The following is a 21,925-nucleotide window of genomic DNA, read 5'->3' on the forward strand; positions in this document are numbered from 1 at the left end:
ACATAGCATATGTATATGTCCATTGCATGCCATTTTTTTATTTAGTCATTGTATCTTCTAGTTTAAACCAGGTTGCAGCCAATTGCAAGATTTTATCATCCCTTGCAGTTACATTATATTCCAAGTTTTGTAAATATATTTTTATTTCAGTAATGATAGAATCAAAGTAAAATCAAGTGAGAGTGACAGAGAGTGTTTTCTTATGTTTACAACTGCTTTTGTAATCAGGATAATATTTTGTAATTAAGGTGATCAGGGTAATCAGTGCAATGATTGATGATAGATTTGGTCTTTTGATGAGTCAAATAAGAATTGGGTACTGAACAAATCAGAATGTTGTAACTTCCCTCTAGGGACCAAATTAGCCTGTTATTGATAATGAACAATTTCCCTTTTAAGAAACAAAATTTGTTTTCATGTTACATTGGTCCACTTCAAAATTTGCATGTCAGAGGCTTTACAGAGTGGAGGTTTAAGTTTTGAAAACTGGTTGTAAGGTTTAAAATGAGTGAACTGTGAAGTCAATGTGATAGTACAGTGGGTGGCAATTTGCCTTGTATACCACAGATCTGCATTCTCTCTCTGGCACTTCATATAGTCCCCTGAACACATCAGGGGATTGATTATATGGGATGATCCCTGAATGCAGAGCCAGGAGTAAATCCTAATCACACTAGATGTGGCCCTAAAACAAAAACAAAAACAAACAAACAAACAAAAGACCCTGAAGAAACAAAAATTCTAAGTGAATTGTGAAATAATGTCAGTAATGAAAAAACAATGGAAGGATTAGTTTCTGCTTTTTTTGGCATCTATTGCAGGTACCATCATTATTCTAGGTGTGTGTTGACCAGTTCCCATCTCCAAATTTTTATTTACCCCGTTAGTTTTCTTTCTCATTTAGTATCCATTTCCCTGTTGTAGAAATGAAGTCACTTTATTTTTTGCACTTTTTTTTCAAACTTTATTGATTGATTGATTGATTTGGGGGTTATACCCAGCAGGACTCAGGGGTCACTCCTGGCTCTGCACACAGAAATCGTCCCTGGCAGGCTCCGGGGATCATATTGGATTCTGGGAATCAAACCAGGTCCCTCTGCATAGAAGGCGAATGCTTAACGCTGTGCTATCTCTTCAGCTCCTCTTTTGCATACTTTGAATAGAAATGATTCTGCACATGTACAGCCTCAGTCTTTATTGCTCTGATAGTTTGTCAGGAAAATGGAAATTTGTTTTGTTTATGAACCCTATTAATAGGGATAATAGGGATAATTGAATTTGGACCGTGGTATTGATAACGTCCAGAATCAAAGCACAAGACTATTGAAGTAAAGACAATTGAAGTAAGACAATTGAAGTAAAGCAAAACAAACTATACAATTGAAGTAGAGCAAAACAAAAAAAACTTTATTCCATCAGCCACAATCCCCGTACTGCTCCCAGAGAAGACAGCCTCACCCAAGATCAAAAATCAGTTTATACAGGGAGGGGCTGAGTGAGGTTCTAGGTTCTGATGATCTTTAAAATGATTAGCTGTAGCGGGGGCATTGGTGGTGGGAATGTTGCACTGGTGAAACGGGGTGTCCTGTTTATGACTGAAACTCAACTACAATAGTGTTTGTAATCATGGTGCTTAAATAAAGATTTTTATATAGAAAAAAATAAAATGACTGGCTATTGTGTAGGATAACTTCCTACTGCTCCCATGTGTCCTTTCCAGATAGGCTACTTGGTAGGGCCAGGTAGCTCTGGGTGATGTTAATGGAAATTTAGGCTGAGAAAGAGAAGTCTAATATGTGGGCCTTATAAAATGGCTCCCCTCCTTGTTTAGAATGCAGGGCGCCACAGTGTGACTGTTTTGCTTGAGTCAAATATTCTAGTTTCTGCATGATGGTGGACTCTGGGTCTCAGCAGCTCACATGGGTGAAATACTCATATTATACTGTCATGTTTGCACTTTTAATTTTCAGAGGTACCAAAATGTTACAGAAAGTTTTTAAATTGCTCCATCTCTGAATTGTTAGTGACCTTTTGTTTTTATAAGGATGAATTTTCTGGCTCAATCATTGTCCTGGATTTTGATTACATGTCTGCATGCTCACCCAGTGACTTCATTGCTTTCTTACTCAGTAAAGAAGCTAATGTCCACCCTTTTCACACAATGCTGTCCAGAATCCCTATGCTTGTAATTTTAAAGAACTAGTAATTTTATTTATTATTTTAGATTTTGTAGTCCTATATATACAAGCTTGCTCCTAGCATTTGGCATTTTGGGCAGTTATTTTGTAATTTATATGATTCTGTAGAATGGACTTCTCCAGACTGGAAAAAGTAGAAACATAGAGATAAGCAAGTGAGAACAGAAAGATAAGCAATGGACTGTATAGGATGGATGAGCAATTCAACCATTATTTTTTTAATATTTTTTAATATTCAGTATATTATGTTGTATTATAGAAAGGAATTCAGATGGTTGTGAGATTGTCTCATATTATTATTATATCAAATTCATAATAATTTGAAAGAGCAAAGCCAGAGCATGTTTTGTCATAATGCTTGAATCATCTGCTTGTTTTTCATATGTGCATGTAGAAGATCTTCCCAGTGAAGAAATAAAAAATGTGCTGGAGAAAGTCTTGTCAGAATGGAAGAGTTTATCTCAGCGTTTGGAAGACCTGGCAAGAGAGATTCAGCTACAAGAAGATATCAACAGTTACTTTAAGCAACTTGATGAGCTTGACAAAATCGTGAGGGCAAAGGAGGAATGGCTCAGACAAACTCCCTTGGCAGAAGCCTCCCAGAAGTCCTTGGCTAGTGTGAAGGATTCGTGTCAGGTACAACAGCCAGTCACTTGGATATCTAAACATGCTATGCCTAGTTCTGATTTTAGTCTCTGTAACTTATAGCTTGGACTTGGGGATGATTCTCCTCTGATTCACTCTGTGAGGATAGCTTGCCTTCAGGGACTTTTGTGACCATGTTTTTTTTTTTTTCTTTCATAGCAAGAATTGACTCATCTCCTTGAACTTCACCCTCAAATTGAACTGGTGCGTGCAAACTGCTCAGCTCTGAAGTCTCAGGCCTCTGTTCCTGATTTTGTTCAACCGGCTTTTGAGAATTTTCTCACTCACTATCAAGCTGTGCAACATGATTTAGAGGATCATCAGAAACAGCTGGAGGATGGTAAACTCATTCTTATATGATGTTCATGTCTTTAAAAAGTCACGCCCGGTAGTTAGACATGTAGTTCTCTTGCCAATTTTGCAATAGTCTCACTGTTTTGCTCTGTGCCCAGTGTTCAATATTATTTATTAGATTCCAGCTTCTTTGTAAAGTTACAAACATCTTTTATAGGATCTAAAATCATGTTAATAACCCATAATGATTTTCTTGGAGTTTTTTGGAATGGAGAAAGAAGTTGGGTCATACCTGTGTTTAGGGCTTATAACTGGCTCTGCACTCTGGGATTATTAATGGTAGTCCCTGGACAGCCATTGGTGTTGATGGTGTTGGGGATTGAACCTGTATTGCTTTTGTGCAAGGCAAATAATTTTTTCTGTACTCACTAAATTGTTTATTCAAAGACTTTAAATTTTAGTATTACTATCCCCTTTAAAAAATAATGCTCCTATCTCAAAATCTGAAACATTTAAAAAAATTTTTTTTATTTTAGGAGTGAAATGATTTTGGGGAATTCACTGCTAAGATTTTGAAAGTTTATCTCTCAGATGCAAAATTCTTTATTTTCTCCCTAGTCATTGCTTACATCAGGAATTGTATTGTATAATGTAATGCTGTGAGTTGTGAATGCTGACAAACTATTCTAGCTCCCATTGTAGGTGGCCCAATGACTTATTGGAATTGGAATCAGGGTGTGGGCATGGAAAGCAAAGGCAGAAGTATTTTTTCTTAGAAAATTTAGTATCAGTTGTGCAAAAAAATCCATTCAATACATAAAGTGTCTGAGTACCACTTTTTCCCAATTTATGTTGACAAAACATGCTTTTCAATTTTGATACATGATTGATTGGCAGCTGGAATATATCGGCTTTTACACAGAAAATTAATTTACTATTATAGTTTTTATTGGTTACAGTCATTTTAAGTACAATTTGGTAGTGTTCAGAATTTTCACATGGTTGTACAACTAGTCTGCAGAACTTTTATCTTCTGAAACGGAAAGGCTTTGCCCAATTAAACAGCAACAGCTCCCATTTCCTGCTGCCTCTAACCCCAGAAATTGTCATTCCGCTTCCTGTTTCCATAAGTTTGACTCTTTGCAGTACCTTACTTAACTGGAAATATAGGGTATATATTGCTATTATTTTTACTTACTGGGTCACTTTAACTGAACAGCATCTGTAAAGTTCATCCCCATGCTTGTGTGTGTGTGTGTGTGTGTCAAAACTTCCTACCTTATCTAATGTGAAGAAGAATCCATTGTAAGCCTAGGCTAATTTTGTTTATCTGTTCACTCAACATTGGGCATTTGGATCGTTTCTCCTTTCAGTTCTTTTGAATAATGCAGTTGATTTCTTTATTTTTTGCTGCTAATTGATCTCACCTCTTCATGCTCCATCAGATGAGTTTTTTTCTTTCCACACAAGTGCTACTTTCATGCAAATGTTGTTTATTTGCTTATTAATTCGCTAACTTTTATTTTGTGGTGTCAGGCATGGAGGGTTCAGACACACAATCTCCCTTGTGCAGTCTAAGCGGGCACTTTATCACGAGCTACATTTGTGGCCCTTGTCTATGATTTTTTGCTTTCCAGCTGAAGTAAACACGGTTCCATCTTTGCATCTCTCTTTCTCAGTGTAGACTTGCAGCAGCCTGGCTCAAGGGTTCTTGTATCATGGCCACCAATCTGTATGTGGAAATTTATATACAAGTTTGTGCTTATAGCAGTATTGTGTAAGAGGATCTCTGTTTGTCTGTATTTCGTCTGTATTTTACTTTGTCAAGAGTTAGAAGAGATTATATGAGACAAAAGGGACATTATGGTACCATCTTCAGAGAGACATTTTCATCATGATGAAATGAAGAGTCATAATCATGAGCTGGTTAATATTTCACATGTCAACGTCCTATAATAGGAAGTCACCATCTGACTCAGAATTGCAAAAGTAACAACTTAGTAGCTAGCAGAGACCCTTTCAACATTTAGTGATGAAATTTAAAATCTCATGGACGATTAAAGGCACATGTTATGGCATTAATGGAACTATTATATTAGGTGATTTTTCTCAAAATGTTTTTGCTAATTTTTTTACCTGGTAAACAGAACTGGAGATACAGCCTGGACACGCTTATTTGGAAACTTTGAAAAGACTAAAAGAGGTGCTAAAAGAATCAGAAAATAAGACCCAGGTGTCTTTGAATGCCTTGAATGATCCTACAAAAGCAGAGAAAGCCCTTCATGAAATCAAGGTAATATCCATTTTTGATCCTAGGAGTTAGAATCATTGCTAATGTCTCATATCTCAGCTTTGAAATATGTTTTCAGCAATAGTAGTCATTTCTTTTAAAATGGATCAGAGGCCCTTATAATTTGAAGATTAGTTACTTTTCTAGGACCCCTAACTTAATGAAAAAATCTTAAATACTTTGCTAAACAAAAATTCCATCATATTATTTTCTTATTATTAGCATAAAGTTCTCAACCTTTTAATATTTTTTCAAAATACCATAATAAAATTAAGAATTTGGTTGAGTTTCTGTGTCCTTCATTTCATTTATTGAAGATCAATGCTTCTCTGATTTTAGGTTTTATAGATATATAAACCATGTACTTTATATATGGTTTTTCACTATTTCATCAAATAAAAAAGAGATCACCACCGAAAATTTCTAATATATCTGGTCCACAAGAAACATATGAAGGGAAAACTAACATTTTTTTTTTTGTTTTGTTTTGTTTTTGGGCCACACCCGGCGGTGCTCAGGGGTTACTCCTGGCTGTCTGCTCAGAAATAGCTCCTGGCAGGCACGGGGACCATATGGGACACCGGGATTCGAACCAACCACCTTTGGCCCTGGATCGGCTGCTTGCAAGGCAAACGCCGCTGTGCTATCTCTCTGGGCCCGAAAACTAACATTTTGTGGAGTGTGGACCACACCTGGTGGCCTGGTGGTACTCAGGGCTTACTCCTGATTGAACTCAGGGATCACTCCTGGCAGTGCATGGGAGGTGGGTGCAGACTCATAAGTGGTGCTGGGGTTCAAAAGCCATATGAGCAATCCATGTACCCTACTTGCTGTACTATCTCTCTGGCCCCAGAACTTTTTTTTTTTTGGTATGTTTTTTGGGCCACACCCGTTTGACGCTCAGGGGTTACTCCTGGCTATGCGCTCAGAAGTCGCCCCTGGCTTGGGGGACCATATGGGACACCGGGGGATCGAACTGCAGTCCGTCCTATGCTAGCGCTTGCAAGGCAGACACCTTACCTCTAGCGCCACCTTCCCGGCCCCATGCCCCAGAACTTTTAATAATAGTTTTTTTTGATAATGTATGTTTTGAAAATTTTCTTAAATTATTTTAATTTTGATTAATTTTTGTTCAAGTATTATTGTATTATGACATGTAAGTTTCTAATGCACATCATTATAAATCAATATTGTATGGACTATATTAGGTAATGAAGGTTCAACTCTGTGAAATGTTTTTTAAAAATAACTTGTATACAGAAAACTGTGCATGTTTTAATATTAAAATTTTTTGCAGGCCCTCGATGAAATCCTTGAGAGCCAAAAACCTCTGATATCTAAACTTACAGAAGAAATGAAAACTTTGCAGAAACATGTTTCTCCTGATTTAGAAAGACTAAAGAAAGAATGTGATGATGCCCAAGCAAAGTGGAACAAAGTGAAGATGAAGGTTTCCAAAGATTTGCATTTGCTTGAAGAAATTACTCCCAAACTCAGGGCTTTTGAGGTAAATCCTGAGAGCATTAGGAGTTTAACTGCATTGCAGGTTAAACAGTAATTATGTAGATGCAACTATCTATTATTTGAGCATTTTGCAATCTTCCTAGTTTCACATTTTAATGTACTTAGTTGAGACTTCTAACTTGCTTACCAAAGGCATAGATTTAATGGGAAACACATGTATTGTCTTTTATCTTGGCTACATTGTCTATCTACCAAGAAATACAGTGAATCTTAAGGATAAGATAAAATGGGTCTATATGGTCAGAATAATATTGGAATGAGGAGACTGCTTGACCTACAGGCCCAGGATGAAATAAATAACAGGTAACTTGCTCAGAGGGTGAAGTTTTCCCAGGAGTAGCCAAAGACAAGTCCTTGAAGGTGTTTTTTTTTTTTTTTTATGGCTTAGGTAATGGAAGTTAAAGACCAGAACTAGACAAATATTTTCACTTTAGCAAAGTAAGTAATACAAGGAACACAGCAATTCAGAAACAGGGGCCTTTACTAATGTCAACAGATAAGGCAATGATAAAGTTCCTGAGGAAGGGATACATGTAAGGTCATAAAAAGAAAGTGAAAAGTCTCATTAAAAATTATCTGAGCTTTTAACGTTTTGCCTTTGGGAATGCTGGAAAAGTAGGCATTTCAAATGATCTTTTTTCTAAAAGAACATTGTAGATGAAGAATGTTCCCTGCTCTCAGTTGCACCACAGTGTCCCCTTTATTTCCTTATGTAGGGTTTTTTTCTTTTCCCACAGCAATTTCCCAAGGTATATTTCTAGAATGGTGTTTGGTTCAGAAAAGGCATTTTAACAATAAATTTCAATGAGTGAAAATGAAAGTATATTAAAATTAGAACTAGTGTTATATCATCTGTATGTCTTTAGTTTACATCTCTCATTCAGGCTCTTTATGTATAATATAGACTTGGATTTAAGACTTCAGGAGTAGTTGTGTAAAGAACATAGCTAAAAACACATCAAGATTTAAAAATGAAGATAAGAATATATGAAAATGATCCTTATCGTTAAAGCTAAGAGAATATGTGATAGAATTGGAACTAATAGACTTGAAACTATAGTGAAAAGATCTTGCAAAGTGGAACTAGAGTGGGCAGTAAATATGAAAGAAAGCTCTGGCATCAATAGACAGTTTCATGAAATTGCCTGCAGGAAGCTAAAGATGAAGGATGTGTGTGCATGGTACTAATGAAACCAGTTAGTTTAGGTAAGATGGTCGTTTTGATGATATCTATTCTTCCAACCTTAAGTATGGAGTGTTCTTCCATTTTCTTAGATCTTCTTCAATTTCTTTCTGAAGTGTTTTGAAGTTTTCTTGGTATAGGTCTCTTACCTCTCTTATTAGCTTGATTCCTAGGTATGTGGAAGTTTTGGACACTATTTTAAATAAGATAGACTCTTTAATCTCTTTCTCCTCTGAGTTATTTGTTCTTTTCCTTTTTTTCTTTAATTAAACATCTTGATTACAAATATATGTATTACAAATATATGTATTACAAATATATGATTACAAATCATGTAAAGAACACCCCCTTCACCAGTGCAACATTCCCACCACCAATGTCCCAAATCTCCCTCCATCCCACCCCACCCCCACCTGTACACTAGACAGGCTTCCCAGTTCCCTCATTTATTCACATGATTATAAGTTCTCAGTGTAGTTATTCTATAACTGCACTCATCACTCTTTGTGGTGAGCTTCATGAAGTGAGCTGGAAGTTCCAGCCCTCCAATCATTGTCTCTGAAGATTGTTGCAAAGATGACTTTTATTTTTCTTAAAACCCGTAGATGAGTGAGACTATTCTGAGTCTCTCTTTCTCCCTCTGACTTATTTCACTCAGCATGATAGACTCTATGTACATTCATGTATAGGAAAATTTCATGACTTCATCTCTCCTGACGACTGCATAATATTCCATTGTGTATATGTACCACAGTTCTTTAGCCATTCATCTGTTGAAGGGCATCTTGGTTGTTTCCAGAGCCTGGCTATTGTGAATAGTGCTGCAATAAATATAGGTGTGAGGAAGGGGTTTTTGTATTGTATTCTTGTGTTCCTAGGGTATATCCCAAGGAGTGGAATAGCTGGGTTGAATGGGAGCTCAAATTCCAGTTTTTGGAGGAATCTCCATATCACTTTCTAGAAAGTTTGGACTAGACGGCATTCCCACCAGCAGTGGATGAGTTCCTTTTTCTCCACATCCCCGCCAGCACTGATTGTTCTCATTCTTTGTGATGTGTGCCAATCTCTGTGGTGTGAGATGGTATCTCATCGTTGTTTTGATTTGCATCTCTCTGATGATCAGTGATAAGGAGCATTTTTTCATGTTCCTTTTGGCCATTTGTATTTCTTTTTTATCAGTGTCTGTTCATTTCTTCTCCCCATTTTTTAATGGGATTAGATGTTTTTTTCTTATAAAGTTCTGTCTATGCCCTGTATATTTTGGATATTAGCCCCTTATCTGATAGGTATTGGGTAAATAGTTTCTCTCAGATGGTGGGTCGCTCTTGTATCTGGGCACTATTTCTTTTGAGGTGCAGAAGCTTCTCAGCTTAATGTATTCCCATCTGTTATCTCTGCTTCCACTTGTATGGAAAGTGCAGTTTCCTCTTTGAAGATGCCTTTAGTCTCAATGTCATGGAATGTTTTACTGACGTGTTGTTCTATATACCTTATGGTATCAGGTCTGATATCAAGGTCTTTAATCTATTTGGATTTTACCTTCATACATGATGTTAACTGGGGGTCTATATTCACCTTTTTGCAAGTGGCTAACCAGTTCTGCCAGCAACACTTGTTGAAGAGCTTTTCCCTGCTCCACTTAGGATTTCTTGCTCCTTTGCCAAAGATTAGGTCATTGTATGTCTGGGGAACATTGTCTGAGAACTCAAGCCTATTCCACTGATCTGAGGGTCTTTATTCCAATACCATGCTGTCTTGATAACTATTGCTTTCTAGTACAGATTAAACTTGGGAAAAGTAATGCCTCCCAGTTTCTTTTTCCCTAGAAGTGCTTTAGCTATTCGAGGGCGTTTATTGTTCCAGATGAACTTCATAAGTGTTTGATCCACTTCTTTGAAGAATGTTATGGGTATCTTTAGAGGAATCACATTAAATCTGTATAATGCTTTGGGGAGTATTGCCATTTTAATGATGTTAATCCTGCCTATCCATGAGCAGGGTATGTGTTTCCATTTCCGCATGTCCTCTTTTATTTCTTGGAGCAGGGCTTTATAGTTTTCTTCGTTCGTCTCTTCCTATCATTATTGGTGTACAAAAAGACCATTGATTTCTGTGTGTTAATTTTGTAGCCTGCCACCTTGCTATATGAGTCTATTGTTTATAGAAGCTTTTTGGTAGAGTATTTAGGGTTTTCTAAGGAGAGTATCATGTCATCTGCAAACAATGAGAGCTTGACTTCTTCCTTTCCTATCTGGATTTCCTTGTATCTTTTTCTTGCCTGATCTCTATAGCAAGCCCTTCCAATACTATGTTGAAGAGGAGTGGTGAGAGTGGACAGCCTTGTCTTGTACCAGAATTTAGAGGGAAGGCTTTTAGTATTTCTCCATTGAGGATAATATTTGCCATTGGCTTGTGGTATATGGCTTTAACTAGATTGAGAAAGGTTCCTTTCATTCCCATCTTGCTGAGAGTTTTTTTTTTTTTTTTATCAAGAATGAGTTTTGGACCTTATCCCACCACTGTCTTCTGGCCTTGAGAGTTTCTTGTGATATGTCTACTCTAAGTCTTAGGGATGCTTCTTTGAATGTAATTTTCCTTTTTGATCTTGCTGCTTTTAGTATTCTATATCCGTGGGATTTGTCATTGTAACAAGGATGTGTCTTGGGGTGTTTTTCTTTGGGTCTCTTTTAGCTGGTACTCTTTGGGCATGCAGGATTTGATTGCATGTAGTCTTTAACTCTGGGAGTATGTCTTTGATGATGTCTTTGACAGTTGATTTTTCCTGGAGATCTCCTCTGGGCCTCTGGGACTCCAATGATTCTTATGTTGTTTCTGTTGAGTTTATCAAAGACTTCTATTTTCATCTGTTCACATTTCTTGAGTACTTTTTCCATTGTCTGATTGTTTTTCTTAAGGTTTTTTTTTCCAATTTCTTCTGCTGTGTTGAGTTTTTCTGCATCTCATCCTCCAGCACGCTGATTCTGTCTTCAGCTGCTGTTACCCTGCTTGAGAGGGTAACAGTTTTTCAGTTGAGCTACCATGTTTTTCAGATCTGTTATTTCAGTTTGGAGTTTTCTGATTTCTGTCTTTGTGTTCTGTTCAGATCGATCTATGATTTCTTTGAGTTCTACAAACATCTTTCATATTTCCATTCTAAACTCCTTATCCGAGAGGTTAACCAGATAGTTGGAATTTCTTAGGTCATCTGCAATAACATCTTCATTCTCTGTGCATGGTGTTTGCCTGTGAGGTTTTCCCATTGTCACGCTTGTAGTGTGGTTTTTCCTGCTTGTTGTGGTGGGGTTCATTGGTTAGAGAGAGTGCACGGCTGCGAAGCTATTTTTTTGGGCTCTTTTCGGCCCACTCACAAGAAGTTCAGGAGACAGGATAATGGAAAAACATGCACAGGCAACATTCACAGTTTCTTACAGTCGGGAACCACTGGGCAGGCGTAGATTTTCCCAGCCTGATGTCACAATCAGGGGTCCTGACTTTCTGCAGAATACTGCAGGTAGCTGGTTTTCATAGTCGGACACATTTCCTTGGCGTTCCTGCCCTTGTAGGAGCCTCTAGGAGAGCTATTTTTCTGGGCCCTTTTCGGCCCACTCCCAAGGGGTTCAGGAGACAGGATAGTGGAAAAACATGCACAGGCAACACTCATAGTTTCTCACAGTCGGGAACCACTGGGCAGTCGTAGATTTTCCCAGCCTGATGTCACAAAAAGCTGAGTTATTTGTATAAAGGAGTGCTATTGTTTTTTGTGTATTGACTTTGTAGCCAGAGTTTATTGTTTTATTGTTTGCTTTGGTTTATTGCTTCAAGGAACTTTTCTGTAGATTCTTTAGGGTCTTTGATGTATATCGTCGTGTCATCTGCAAATAGAAATAGTTTGACTTCCTCTTTTCCCATTTGGATTTCTTTAATTCTCTTCTCCTGTCTGATTTCTATTCCTAGGACTTCTAAAACTATGTTGAACAAGAGTGGAAACAGTGGACAGCCTTGCCTAGTGCCTAACTGTAACGGAAATGTTTTATTTTATTTTATTTTATTTTTGGGTTACACCCGACAGCACTCAGGGGCCACTCCTAGCCCTATGCTCTCAGAAACTGCTACTGGCAGGCTCCGGGTTACCACATGGGATGCTGGGATTTGAACCACCATCCTTCAGCATGCAAGGCAAATGCCCCACCTCCATGCTATCTCTTTGGCCCAATGGGAACGTTTTCAAATTTTTTTCATTAAGAATGATATTGGCTGTGGGCTTTTTGTAGATAGTTGTTACTATCTTGAAGAAGGTTCCTTCCAAACTTATTATATTGAGGGTTTTCATCATGATGGTTGTTGGATTTTGTCAAATGCTTTCTCTGCATCAATTGAAATGATCATGTGGTTTTTATCCTTCCATTTACTGATGTGTTGTATGATGTTGATTGATTTGCTTATATTGAACCATGCTTGTCTCCCTGGGATGAAACCCACTTGGTCATTCTATATGATTTTTTTTATGTGTTTTTAGATTCAGCTTGTTAAGATTTTATTAAGGATTTTTGCATCTATGTTCATTAGTGTGTTTGGTTTGTAGATTTCTTTCTTGGCAGTATCTTTGTCAGCTTTGGGAATAGGTGTGATGTTAGCTTCATAGAAGGTATTTGGCAGGATTACTGTCTTTTCTATATTTTGGAAGAGTATAAGGATCAATGGTAGTAACTCCTCTCTGAATGTTTGATAAAATTTAACCATAAACATCTCTCGTCCTTGACTTTTATTCTTGGGGAGTTTCTTAAGTTCTGTTTCAATTTCCTCATATATGATTGGGCTGTTTAGGCTTTCTATTTCCTCTTCATTCAGTTTTGGGAGATAATATTTTTCCAGAAATCTGTCCATTTCTTCTAGATTATCTTAACAAAATACAGTTATTCATAATAAGCTCTAAATATGTCTTGGATTTTGGGGGGTTCTGTTATAATTTCTCCCCTTTTATTTCTACTTTGATTTATTTGAGTATTTTCCTTATTTTTTCTTGTGAGTTTTGCCAGTATTTTGTTTATCATATTTATATTTTCAAAAAACCAGCTCCTGGTCTCATCAATTTTTGTAGTTTTTTTCTATATTGTTAATTTTTTGCTCTAATTTTTATTATTTCCTTTCTTCTGCTGTGTTTGGGTTTCTTTGCTTTTGAGATGTCTATTTGAGATGTCTATTTAGGTTGTTGATTTATCTTTTTACTTGATATGACTATTTAGGTTGTTGATTTTGCTTTTTACTCTTTCCTAATGTAGGCCTGAAATGGCTATGAGTTTTCCCCTAATTTCTACTTTTGTTGTGTCCCATATATTTGGCAGTTTGTTTCTTCATTATCATTCATCTCAAGGAATCTCTTTATTTCTTCCTTGATTTCCTCTTTGATCCAGCTGTTGTTGAGTATCATGTTGTTTAGTCTTTATATGTTAGATTTCTCTGAATCTTCATTTTACAATCAATCTTGATCTCTGTGACATTGTGGTCTGATAGTATGTTTTGTATAATTCTCATATTTGTGTCAGTTAGGCTTGTGTCCTAAAATGCCCCAAACTAGAGAAGGTTGCATGTGCACTTGAGAAGGATGTCTATTAAGCTTTATGAGGATGAAAGACCCTGTATAGATCCATTAGTTATAGTTCTCCATTCTCATTTAGGGCTCTTATGTCTTTGCTATTGTTCTGCTTAGTGGATCTGTCTAGTGGTGATAGTGGTGTGTTGAAATTTCCTACTACTATCATGTTTCTTTCTATATCTTTCTCTAGATTTGGGTTTGGTGTTTGTCTGATCATTTTTTTTTTTTGGTTTTTGGGCCACACCCTGTGACGCTCAGGGGTTACTCCTGGCTATGCGCTCAGAAGTTGCTCCTGGCTTCTTGGGGGACCATATGGGACGCCGGGGGATCGAACCGCGGTCCGTCCTAGGCTAGCGCAGGCAAGGCAGGCACCTTACCTCCAGCGCCACCGCCCGGCCCCTGTCTGATCATTTTTTATTTCCTCTCAATGTTCATATGACTGTTTGGTCCTGGTACCATCCATTTTTTTCCCTTAATTTATGAGGCAGACCAAGATGATTCAAGTTCTGTAGTTCTGTTGGGAAAAGGATAAAAAAACAGAGGAGTCCATTTAGAGGCTATAAAATATCAATTTAAAAGGAGAAAGGGAAAAAAGAAGGAAAACATAACAAAAAACAAAACAAGCAACTACAAAAAGCACCACAGCAACCAAAAAAAAATAAACAACAAAATAACAGTCACAAGAAAGAACAAAAAGAAAAATAAAGGAAGGAAGGAGGGCTGGTATGGCAAGGTTTTGTGCCTTTTTTTTTTTTTTTGCATAGGCACAGTAAGTATTGGGGAAATTAGAACAGGATTCCATGACCTAAGAGATAGAGGGTTTCTCAACCCTTGAACATACTGTCATGGGAACTGCAGGCTCCCTACACACTCATTATTGAACCCCAAGGTCTTTTTATAGTGCCAGTTAACATTCTGCTCAGTTGTGGATGATAAAATCAGTCCTCTGTAGTCAAAGATCTTGGTATTTGTACAGGTTGTAGGATGAAGTCTAGAATAGAGTCATCTTTATGGTTATAGAAGTTGAAAGAAAAATAAGAAAAAAAGGAGTAATAAGGACATTTGTAAAAATTACTGTATCTCCAAAGAAGTCATTAATACAATGGCAGAAAGCTTAGTAAGCTCTTGTTAGCTTTCCCTTCTGTTGAATTGGAGTGATCTTATAGGAATGACAGCATAAAATAAGTGAAGTTGTTCAGAAATTCAAAGCAGTATTACTGATACTCTGACTTGTAGGGGCGTGTACTCAGTTGTCAGGCCTCCTGGAAGAGGAAGATACTGAAATGGGGGAAGAGTGCCGGCACTTGCCTCAAGAAGGCCTGGTGATGTCAGCCCAAAAACTGACATACCTGATTTTGGTTAGATTAGTGTCCCCAAAGGGAATCAAAGATGGATGATGAGGCCGGCCATATGGAAAAAAGTGATTCTGGGTGATAGGGGCAGCAGATATGGCTTTGTCAGGGTAGAAGCCTGGCCCACCTTCTCCTCCCATGATGGCCACCTTTCTGATGTATGGGCCTTTGTATCCAGGGTCTTTCATGGCTTGGTTTACATCTTGTTCAAGAAAGAGTGAGTTATGGAGCTAGCCTAGTTTAACATGACAGCTGCTTTAAATGTATTCTTAGAGTCTCCTGTTTTGATCTGTTTCTTGTCAAAATAATAACATTTCCCTTTTAAACTGATCTGGGCTGGAGTGATAATTCAGCAGGTGGGGCTTTAGCTGCATGCTGTCAACTTGGGTTCTATCCCTGGCATATTATATAGTTCTCTGAGATCTGCCAGAGTGAGTCCTAAACACTTCTGTGTGTGGCCCCAACCAAAAGAATGAAAATGTATCTCCTTGGTGCCTTGAAAAAAACATGGAGAAGTCTCTCATCCATTACAGAAAGCAAAACATGTAAAAACAAAACACACAAACAAAAAAGTGACAAAAACTATTTCACTACTAATAAACCTATTATACAGTCCTGATATAGATAGTGTGCCCTCAAAGAAAAAGAGAATGGTTTTAAAACAGAGTTCAGCACCAGCCACAAGAGTTGGAGAAATAATGTTCTCTTCTTTGAATCCCGGTACATTCTTTATTGAGTAATAATAGCAACCACATTGCTTGCTTGTTCTGAAAACCCAGATCACAGACTGGGTCTAGTTCAGAAAAGACATAAATGGTTAGATCTACAAATTTAAGAGTTCTATTGCAAAAGTGATCCTTATAAAAAATCATTATTTTCATATGTGGTGTTTATTCCTTTATGTGGTATTTATTGAGACACTATCGCTGTGAACAGCTAAGGTGAAATCAGGTTTGCATAGGCATCAGTCTATTTTAACAGGCTGCCAATAGTAATGCTTGCTCATCACAGAACTGTTTAAAAGCATGTGTTTAAAATGCCTTTAAAAGGGGCTGGAGTGATAGTACAGAGGGTGGGACATTTGCCCTGCATTCAGGTGACTCAGCATCCCATATGGTCCACTGAGCCTGCCAAGAGGATTCCTGAGTGCAGAGCAAGGAATAGCCCCTGAGCATCATCAGGTGTGACCCAAAAACACATGAACAAAAAAGCCCAAACTTTAAAAGAGTTACTGTTTCTGGTATTTTTTTTTTTTTTTTTGGTTTTTGGGCCACACCCAGTAACGCTCAGGGGTTACTCCTGGCTATGTGCTCAGAAGTTGCTCCTGGCTTGGGGGACCATATGGGACACCGGGGGATCGAACCGCGGTCCGTCCAAGGTTAGCGCAGGCAAGGCAGGCACCTTACCTTTAGCGCCACCGCCCGGCCCCATGTTTCTGGTATTTTTAATTCAAGCTTTTTGAACACATTTTGCAGAAGGAAGTCACATAAACACAAGGAGACCAATACTTTAGAAATGCTGGGTTGTAGCAGATCTAGAGGCCATATCATGTTGAAAGAAGTGTTGGATTACTAAACTGACTATAAATTACTATTTGCATGCACATCCATGAGAAATCAGGAATTCCTATGCCTTCAGTATCTTCTCTTCTGCTGGTAAAAAAAATGCCATCTTAATCTACTTCTTGCTGATGTCTCCTGTGCTTTTTAAAAAATAACTAAAATATTTTATCTTTAACTTAAAAGCAAAAGGTTAGAAGGAGTGGAAAGGAAACAGTTTCTCTGGCCATTTCAGAAAACATTCCAACATAGAACATATGTATGCAAGAATTTTCAAAGACGATTATGAGTATTTTTTCCTCTATCTACTCGCAGATGAATATTGGAATATACATTGATAATGGAGTTTCTAAGTCCTTAAAAACAGGTGGGAGTGGCTCCAAAACAGAACAAAATAAAACAATGCTTTTTTTTGGTTTGTTTGGTTTATTTGGGGCCACACCCAATGATGCTCAGGGGTTACTCCTGGCTGTGCGCTCAGAAATGCTCCTAGGAGGCTCGACGGACCATATGGGATGCTGGGAATCAAACCTAGGTCCCTCTTGGGTCAGCTGTGCGCAAGGTAGATGCCCTACCACTGTTCTATCACTCCGGCTCTTTTCTTTTCAGGCATTTATCTTCATCAGGGTGGAGCTACACTACAGTGGGAAGTGTATTTGCCATGCACATAGTCAACTCAGGCTGATCCTCAGTACCCCATATGGTATCCTGAGTCCATCAGTAGTGATCCCTGAATATAGAGTCAGGAATAAGGCCTGAGCCTTATTATTAGGTTTGACCCCTCCAAAAATAGACATTCATCTATCTTCACTTTCTGTTAATTTCTAAAAAATGATGTGGTTTTGAGATCCTGGGTGAAAAACTCTACATTAATTAAGCCTTTAGAGAATTGGCTGGATTTTTTTTTCAAATACATTTTCATATGTAAAAGAAGTTATGCACTCAGTAATTACCATTCAACAGTTTGAAGATGAGAAACAAATCATTTATATGGTTAAGCATTTCTGTCTCCTCTAATATTATATCACCCATGAAAAGAACTTCTTCTTTCCTTTTTCCAGGCATAGTTTTGAAAGCTCTTTTAGCCTCCATTGATACTTTCCTCAAACCTCCTTTAGCACTATTCCCACCAAACCATGGATTGATCAAACATCTTGTTTGCTCTACTGCACAAGAGACATCTTCAGAAAACAAGCACAGGGAAGGATAATAGAACTACACAAAAGATAACACTGAAACCAGCAGAATATATGAACGTATAGATTTGAGGAAGATCTCTTTAAAATTTACTTGTTTTGTTTTGTATTTGGGCCACACCTGGCAATACTGAGGGACTACTACTGTGTCTATGCTCAGGAATCACTCCTGGCAAGCTTGGGGCACCATATAAGATGCTGGGAATAGAACCCAGGTTGCCTGTGTGCAAAGCAAGCACCCTACCCACTGTGCTATTGCTCCAGCCCTAAGTAAGGATTTTGTTTTTAGGTGGTTATTAAACTTTCTGATACTTCTTGTGTTGCTATTATCTTTTCTGAAATTTTGAAGAAGACAAGGCAATAATACTATATGTGTCCTGGGTAAAATATTACTTTTTTTTTTGGCCACTCTCGGCAGTTCTCAGGGGTTACTCCTGGCTGTCTGCTCAGAAATAGCTCCTGGCAGGCACGGGGGACCATATGGGACACCGGGATTCGAACCAACCACCTTTGGTCCTGGATCTGCTGCTTGCAAGGCAAACGCTGCTGTGCTATCTCTCCAGGCCCATAAAATATTACTTTTAATTCTATAAAAACGCTGCATTTATGATGACAATCAACCTTGAATCAATGATGTAGCATTAACCAATCTGGAAATGAAGATAAGACATTCTTCATCCATCCCCAGATACCATCATGAACACAAGCAATTCACATAGATACTTAAACATGAGAAAAAGAAAGAGGTACAGAAATCCACATAGACCAAGTGATTACATCAAGAGTAAACGAGTAAACACAGCAACAGAGAGTAACAGAAAAAAAAAAATAACACCACCAACAAAAACCATTATGGATAATTGTTTCATTAGGGCACATTGAGGACATTATAAAGCTGGTTTAGTTTACAGTGCATGTTGATTATGCTGGTGAGTACAGTACCTGTATGTCATGTCCTAGAAGAATTATGGAAGTAATTGAGAATGTTTAACCAGTAGAAGATGAAAGGAAGCATAGATGCTGCATTGAAATTTGGAAGTCTTTTGATGTGAATAGTAAATTTATTAGGGGTGAATGAGAACCAAAGAATTGAAGAGGGTAAAAGACAGAAACTCAGTGTCATATCAGGCAAATTGATGGAATGGGAGGCCTTATGAAGGATTAACCACCACTTTATTCTTACATTGAGCTAGACTTTGAATATTTGTTTGCATTTTTCAATACCCATTTCCTATGTTACTTCTTTTCTGAAGTTTGGTATTTTTTTCCTTTCTGTTTTCTTTTTGTTTCCAGCCTGTTTTTCACACTGACTGAATCCAAAAAGGAGGACATAGTATAAGTTGAATACAAAAATGGATTGTTTCAGATAATAATGCATCTAAGAGTAGAACTAAGAAAAATGTATTTCCCCCAACCATTTTATCTATCTATCTATCTATCTATCTATCTATCTATCTATCTATCTATCTATCTATCTATCTATCTATCTATCTATCTATCTATCTATCTATCTATCTATCTATCTTTCTATACTTTGAATATCTAACTTTAAGAGAAATTTTATTTGGAATTACTTGAAATCAAAAGATCTTATCACGGGGCCGGGTAGGTGGCGCTGGAGGTAAGGTGTCTGCCTTGCAAGCGCTAGCCAAGGAAGGACCGCGGTTCGATCCCCCAGCGTCCCATATGGTCCCCCCAAGCCAGGGGCAATTTCTGAGCACATAGCCAGGAGTAACCCCTGAGCACCAAACAGGTGTGGCCCAAAAACCAAAACCAAAACCAAAAAAAAAAAAAGATCTTATCAGAAATGATTTTACTTAGAATGTCTACATTTTCTCATATAATTTGAGTTTTAAACATTATAACATTATTCACACTTCAGTAGAATAGCTTGTTTCTCTGAGAAATGTTTTAAAATATTGAGAATGACCTCCACACTTATCTCTGGAGGATTTTAGTCAAAAACAAAGAAAGCCATTATTTTCAAAATTGGTATGTGTTTTAAAAAGAAATAAATGAAAATGATGCTATCATCATTTTGGAAAGTTGCTTTTTTTTGTTTTTTGCCCAGTAGTAATAAATCTTGAGATATATTAGGTTGAATGTCACTGAGTAATATCCCCCTTTCTTATTGTGTTCGATTTAGACTGATTCAAAAGTCATTGAGAAGTGGATGGATGGTGTGAAAGACTTAATGAAAGAGTCGACTGTCCATGGTGATGATGAGGGACTGCAAAGAGAACTTGACCGGTGCTCTGTGAGTTTGCTGACCTAGGGGACTTGCTGTCATAAATAAGATTTACTTTTTTTTATTATTTTCTGCTTTGTTATTAAAATTGTAAGACTATGACATGACAATAAACCTAGATAGAATATCTTTTATCGTAAACCACTTTTTCACTTCAGAGCTAATAAAATAATGACTGATTGCAGTATTTATATATTTATTTTCCAGCATGGCTCTATAAATTTGGATAAGGAGAGAGAGCAATTTTACTTGATTAGGAGCTGCTATTTTCTGCTTCAGTGACAATATTTGTTTTAAAATGATCAATTGTATATTGCTCTTCATGTTCCACAGTGAAGCTTTAAAATAACCTTTTGAAAAATTAAAATTTTCCAGTAATATTAAATGGAATTTCTATTTGGTGAAATCATTTGGCTTCTAAAAATTAATTTAAGTGTTATTCGCTGCTGAGAGTTAAATATCTTCAATCTAATTTGGCAGATGGCTTCATGAAGCAACTAGGTGAAATGTATTTTACAAGGCATAATATTTCTTAAGTAGTTAAAAGTCCTAACTTTTTTTTTTTTTTTTTTTGGGCCACACCCGTTGACGCTCAGGGGTTACTCCTGGCTATGCGCTCAGAAGTTGCTCCTGGCTTGGGGGACCATATGGGACACCGGGGGATCGAACCGCGGTCCGTCCAAGGCTAGCGCAGGCAAGGCAGGCACCTTACCTCTTGCGCCACCGCCCGGCCCCAAAGTCCTAACTTTTACACACTCAGTTCCCAGTAATATTTGTGGGAATTCAAGTAAACTATAATTATGACATGTATTTATATAGAAATGAATTCAAGATGAATTTCTTATATATGTCTAGGCATTTGTTAATGAAATAGAAACAGTTGAATCATCTCTGAAAAACATGAAGGAAATTGAAGTAAACCTTCGAAGCTGTCCTATTGCTGGAATCAAAATATGGATGCAGAAAAAGCTGGTGGACTATCAAAGCCAGCTGGAGAGATTTAGTAAGGAGGTAAGTTTTTCAATTTTACGCAAAATGTAGAAGATGATTTCTCTTGACCTAGTAAGCTGAATTTATGGATCATTTAGTTTGAAAAGCAACAGTCTAAAATATTAAGTGTGGGGTTATATTAAAAGCCAAACTTTGCTATCCATTCCACTAGAATGCCCAGTATTGTCTCACTGATTTTTGGAAAAAGGGACAAATTTTATTATAATTCAGAGTACAAGGAAGTTAGAAACAATTCTTAGATCTACTCACTCTCCCTTTATTTGGGAGAATATTTGTACAAGGAGGAAGGCCTTAGAACTTCTGTCTGTTATTTGCAATCAGGATATGGGTCTTAGGATAAACAAAAGGGAGCTTTGGAGTCATTAGTTCCTTTGTTTTTTTGAGATTGCAATGCCTATTCCTTTGAAATTATACCTAAAGCAAACAGCAATTGGCTTTTGTTTTATGTATTTAAGATAAAAAGCATTACCTACACATGTTTCTGCTTTTATTCTACAAAATAGTTATAACATATTTACTGCCTCTCTAAAACAGTTCCTCCAAAATAAGGGTATAAGACACTCCTAGGGATATACCCTAGAACACAAAAATACAATTTAAAAATCCCTTCCACACACCTATATTCGTTGCAGCACTATTTACAATAGCCAGACTCTAGAAACAACCAAGAAGCCCTTCAACAGATGAAAGGCTAAAGAAACTGTGCCACATATACACAATGGAATATTATGCAGCCATCAGGAAAGATGAAGTCATGAAAGTTTCCTATACATGGATTTACATGGAATCTATTATGCTGAGTGAAATAAGTCAGAGGGAGAGAGATAGACAC

At 37.4% G+C, this 21,925-nt stretch overlaps 1 protein-coding gene across 1 annotated transcript in view; it reads left to right on the forward strand.

Annotated features, from left to right (window-relative positions):
- The window catches only part of UTRN (utrophin), a 576,171-nt gene that overhangs the window by 187,815 nt on the left and 366,431 nt on the right, over positions 1 to 21,925 (forward strand). The window contains 6 exon segments of the mRNA XM_049789386.1: positions 2,593 to 2,834; positions 3,003 to 3,183; positions 5,285 to 5,430; positions 6,725 to 6,934; positions 19,981 to 20,091; positions 20,938 to 21,093. Of these exon segments, the coding sequence (XP_049645343.1) occupies positions 2,593 to 2,834; positions 3,003 to 3,183; positions 5,285 to 5,430; positions 6,725 to 6,934; positions 19,981 to 20,091; positions 20,938 to 21,093 (1,046 nt within the window).

The sequence above is a fragment of the Suncus etruscus genome, chromosome 15, assembly GCF_024139225.1.
Source record: "Suncus etruscus isolate mSunEtr1 chromosome 15, mSunEtr1.pri.cur, whole genome shotgun sequence".
Taxonomy (NCBI): Eukaryota; Metazoa; Chordata; class Mammalia; order Eulipotyphla; family Soricidae; genus Suncus; species Suncus etruscus.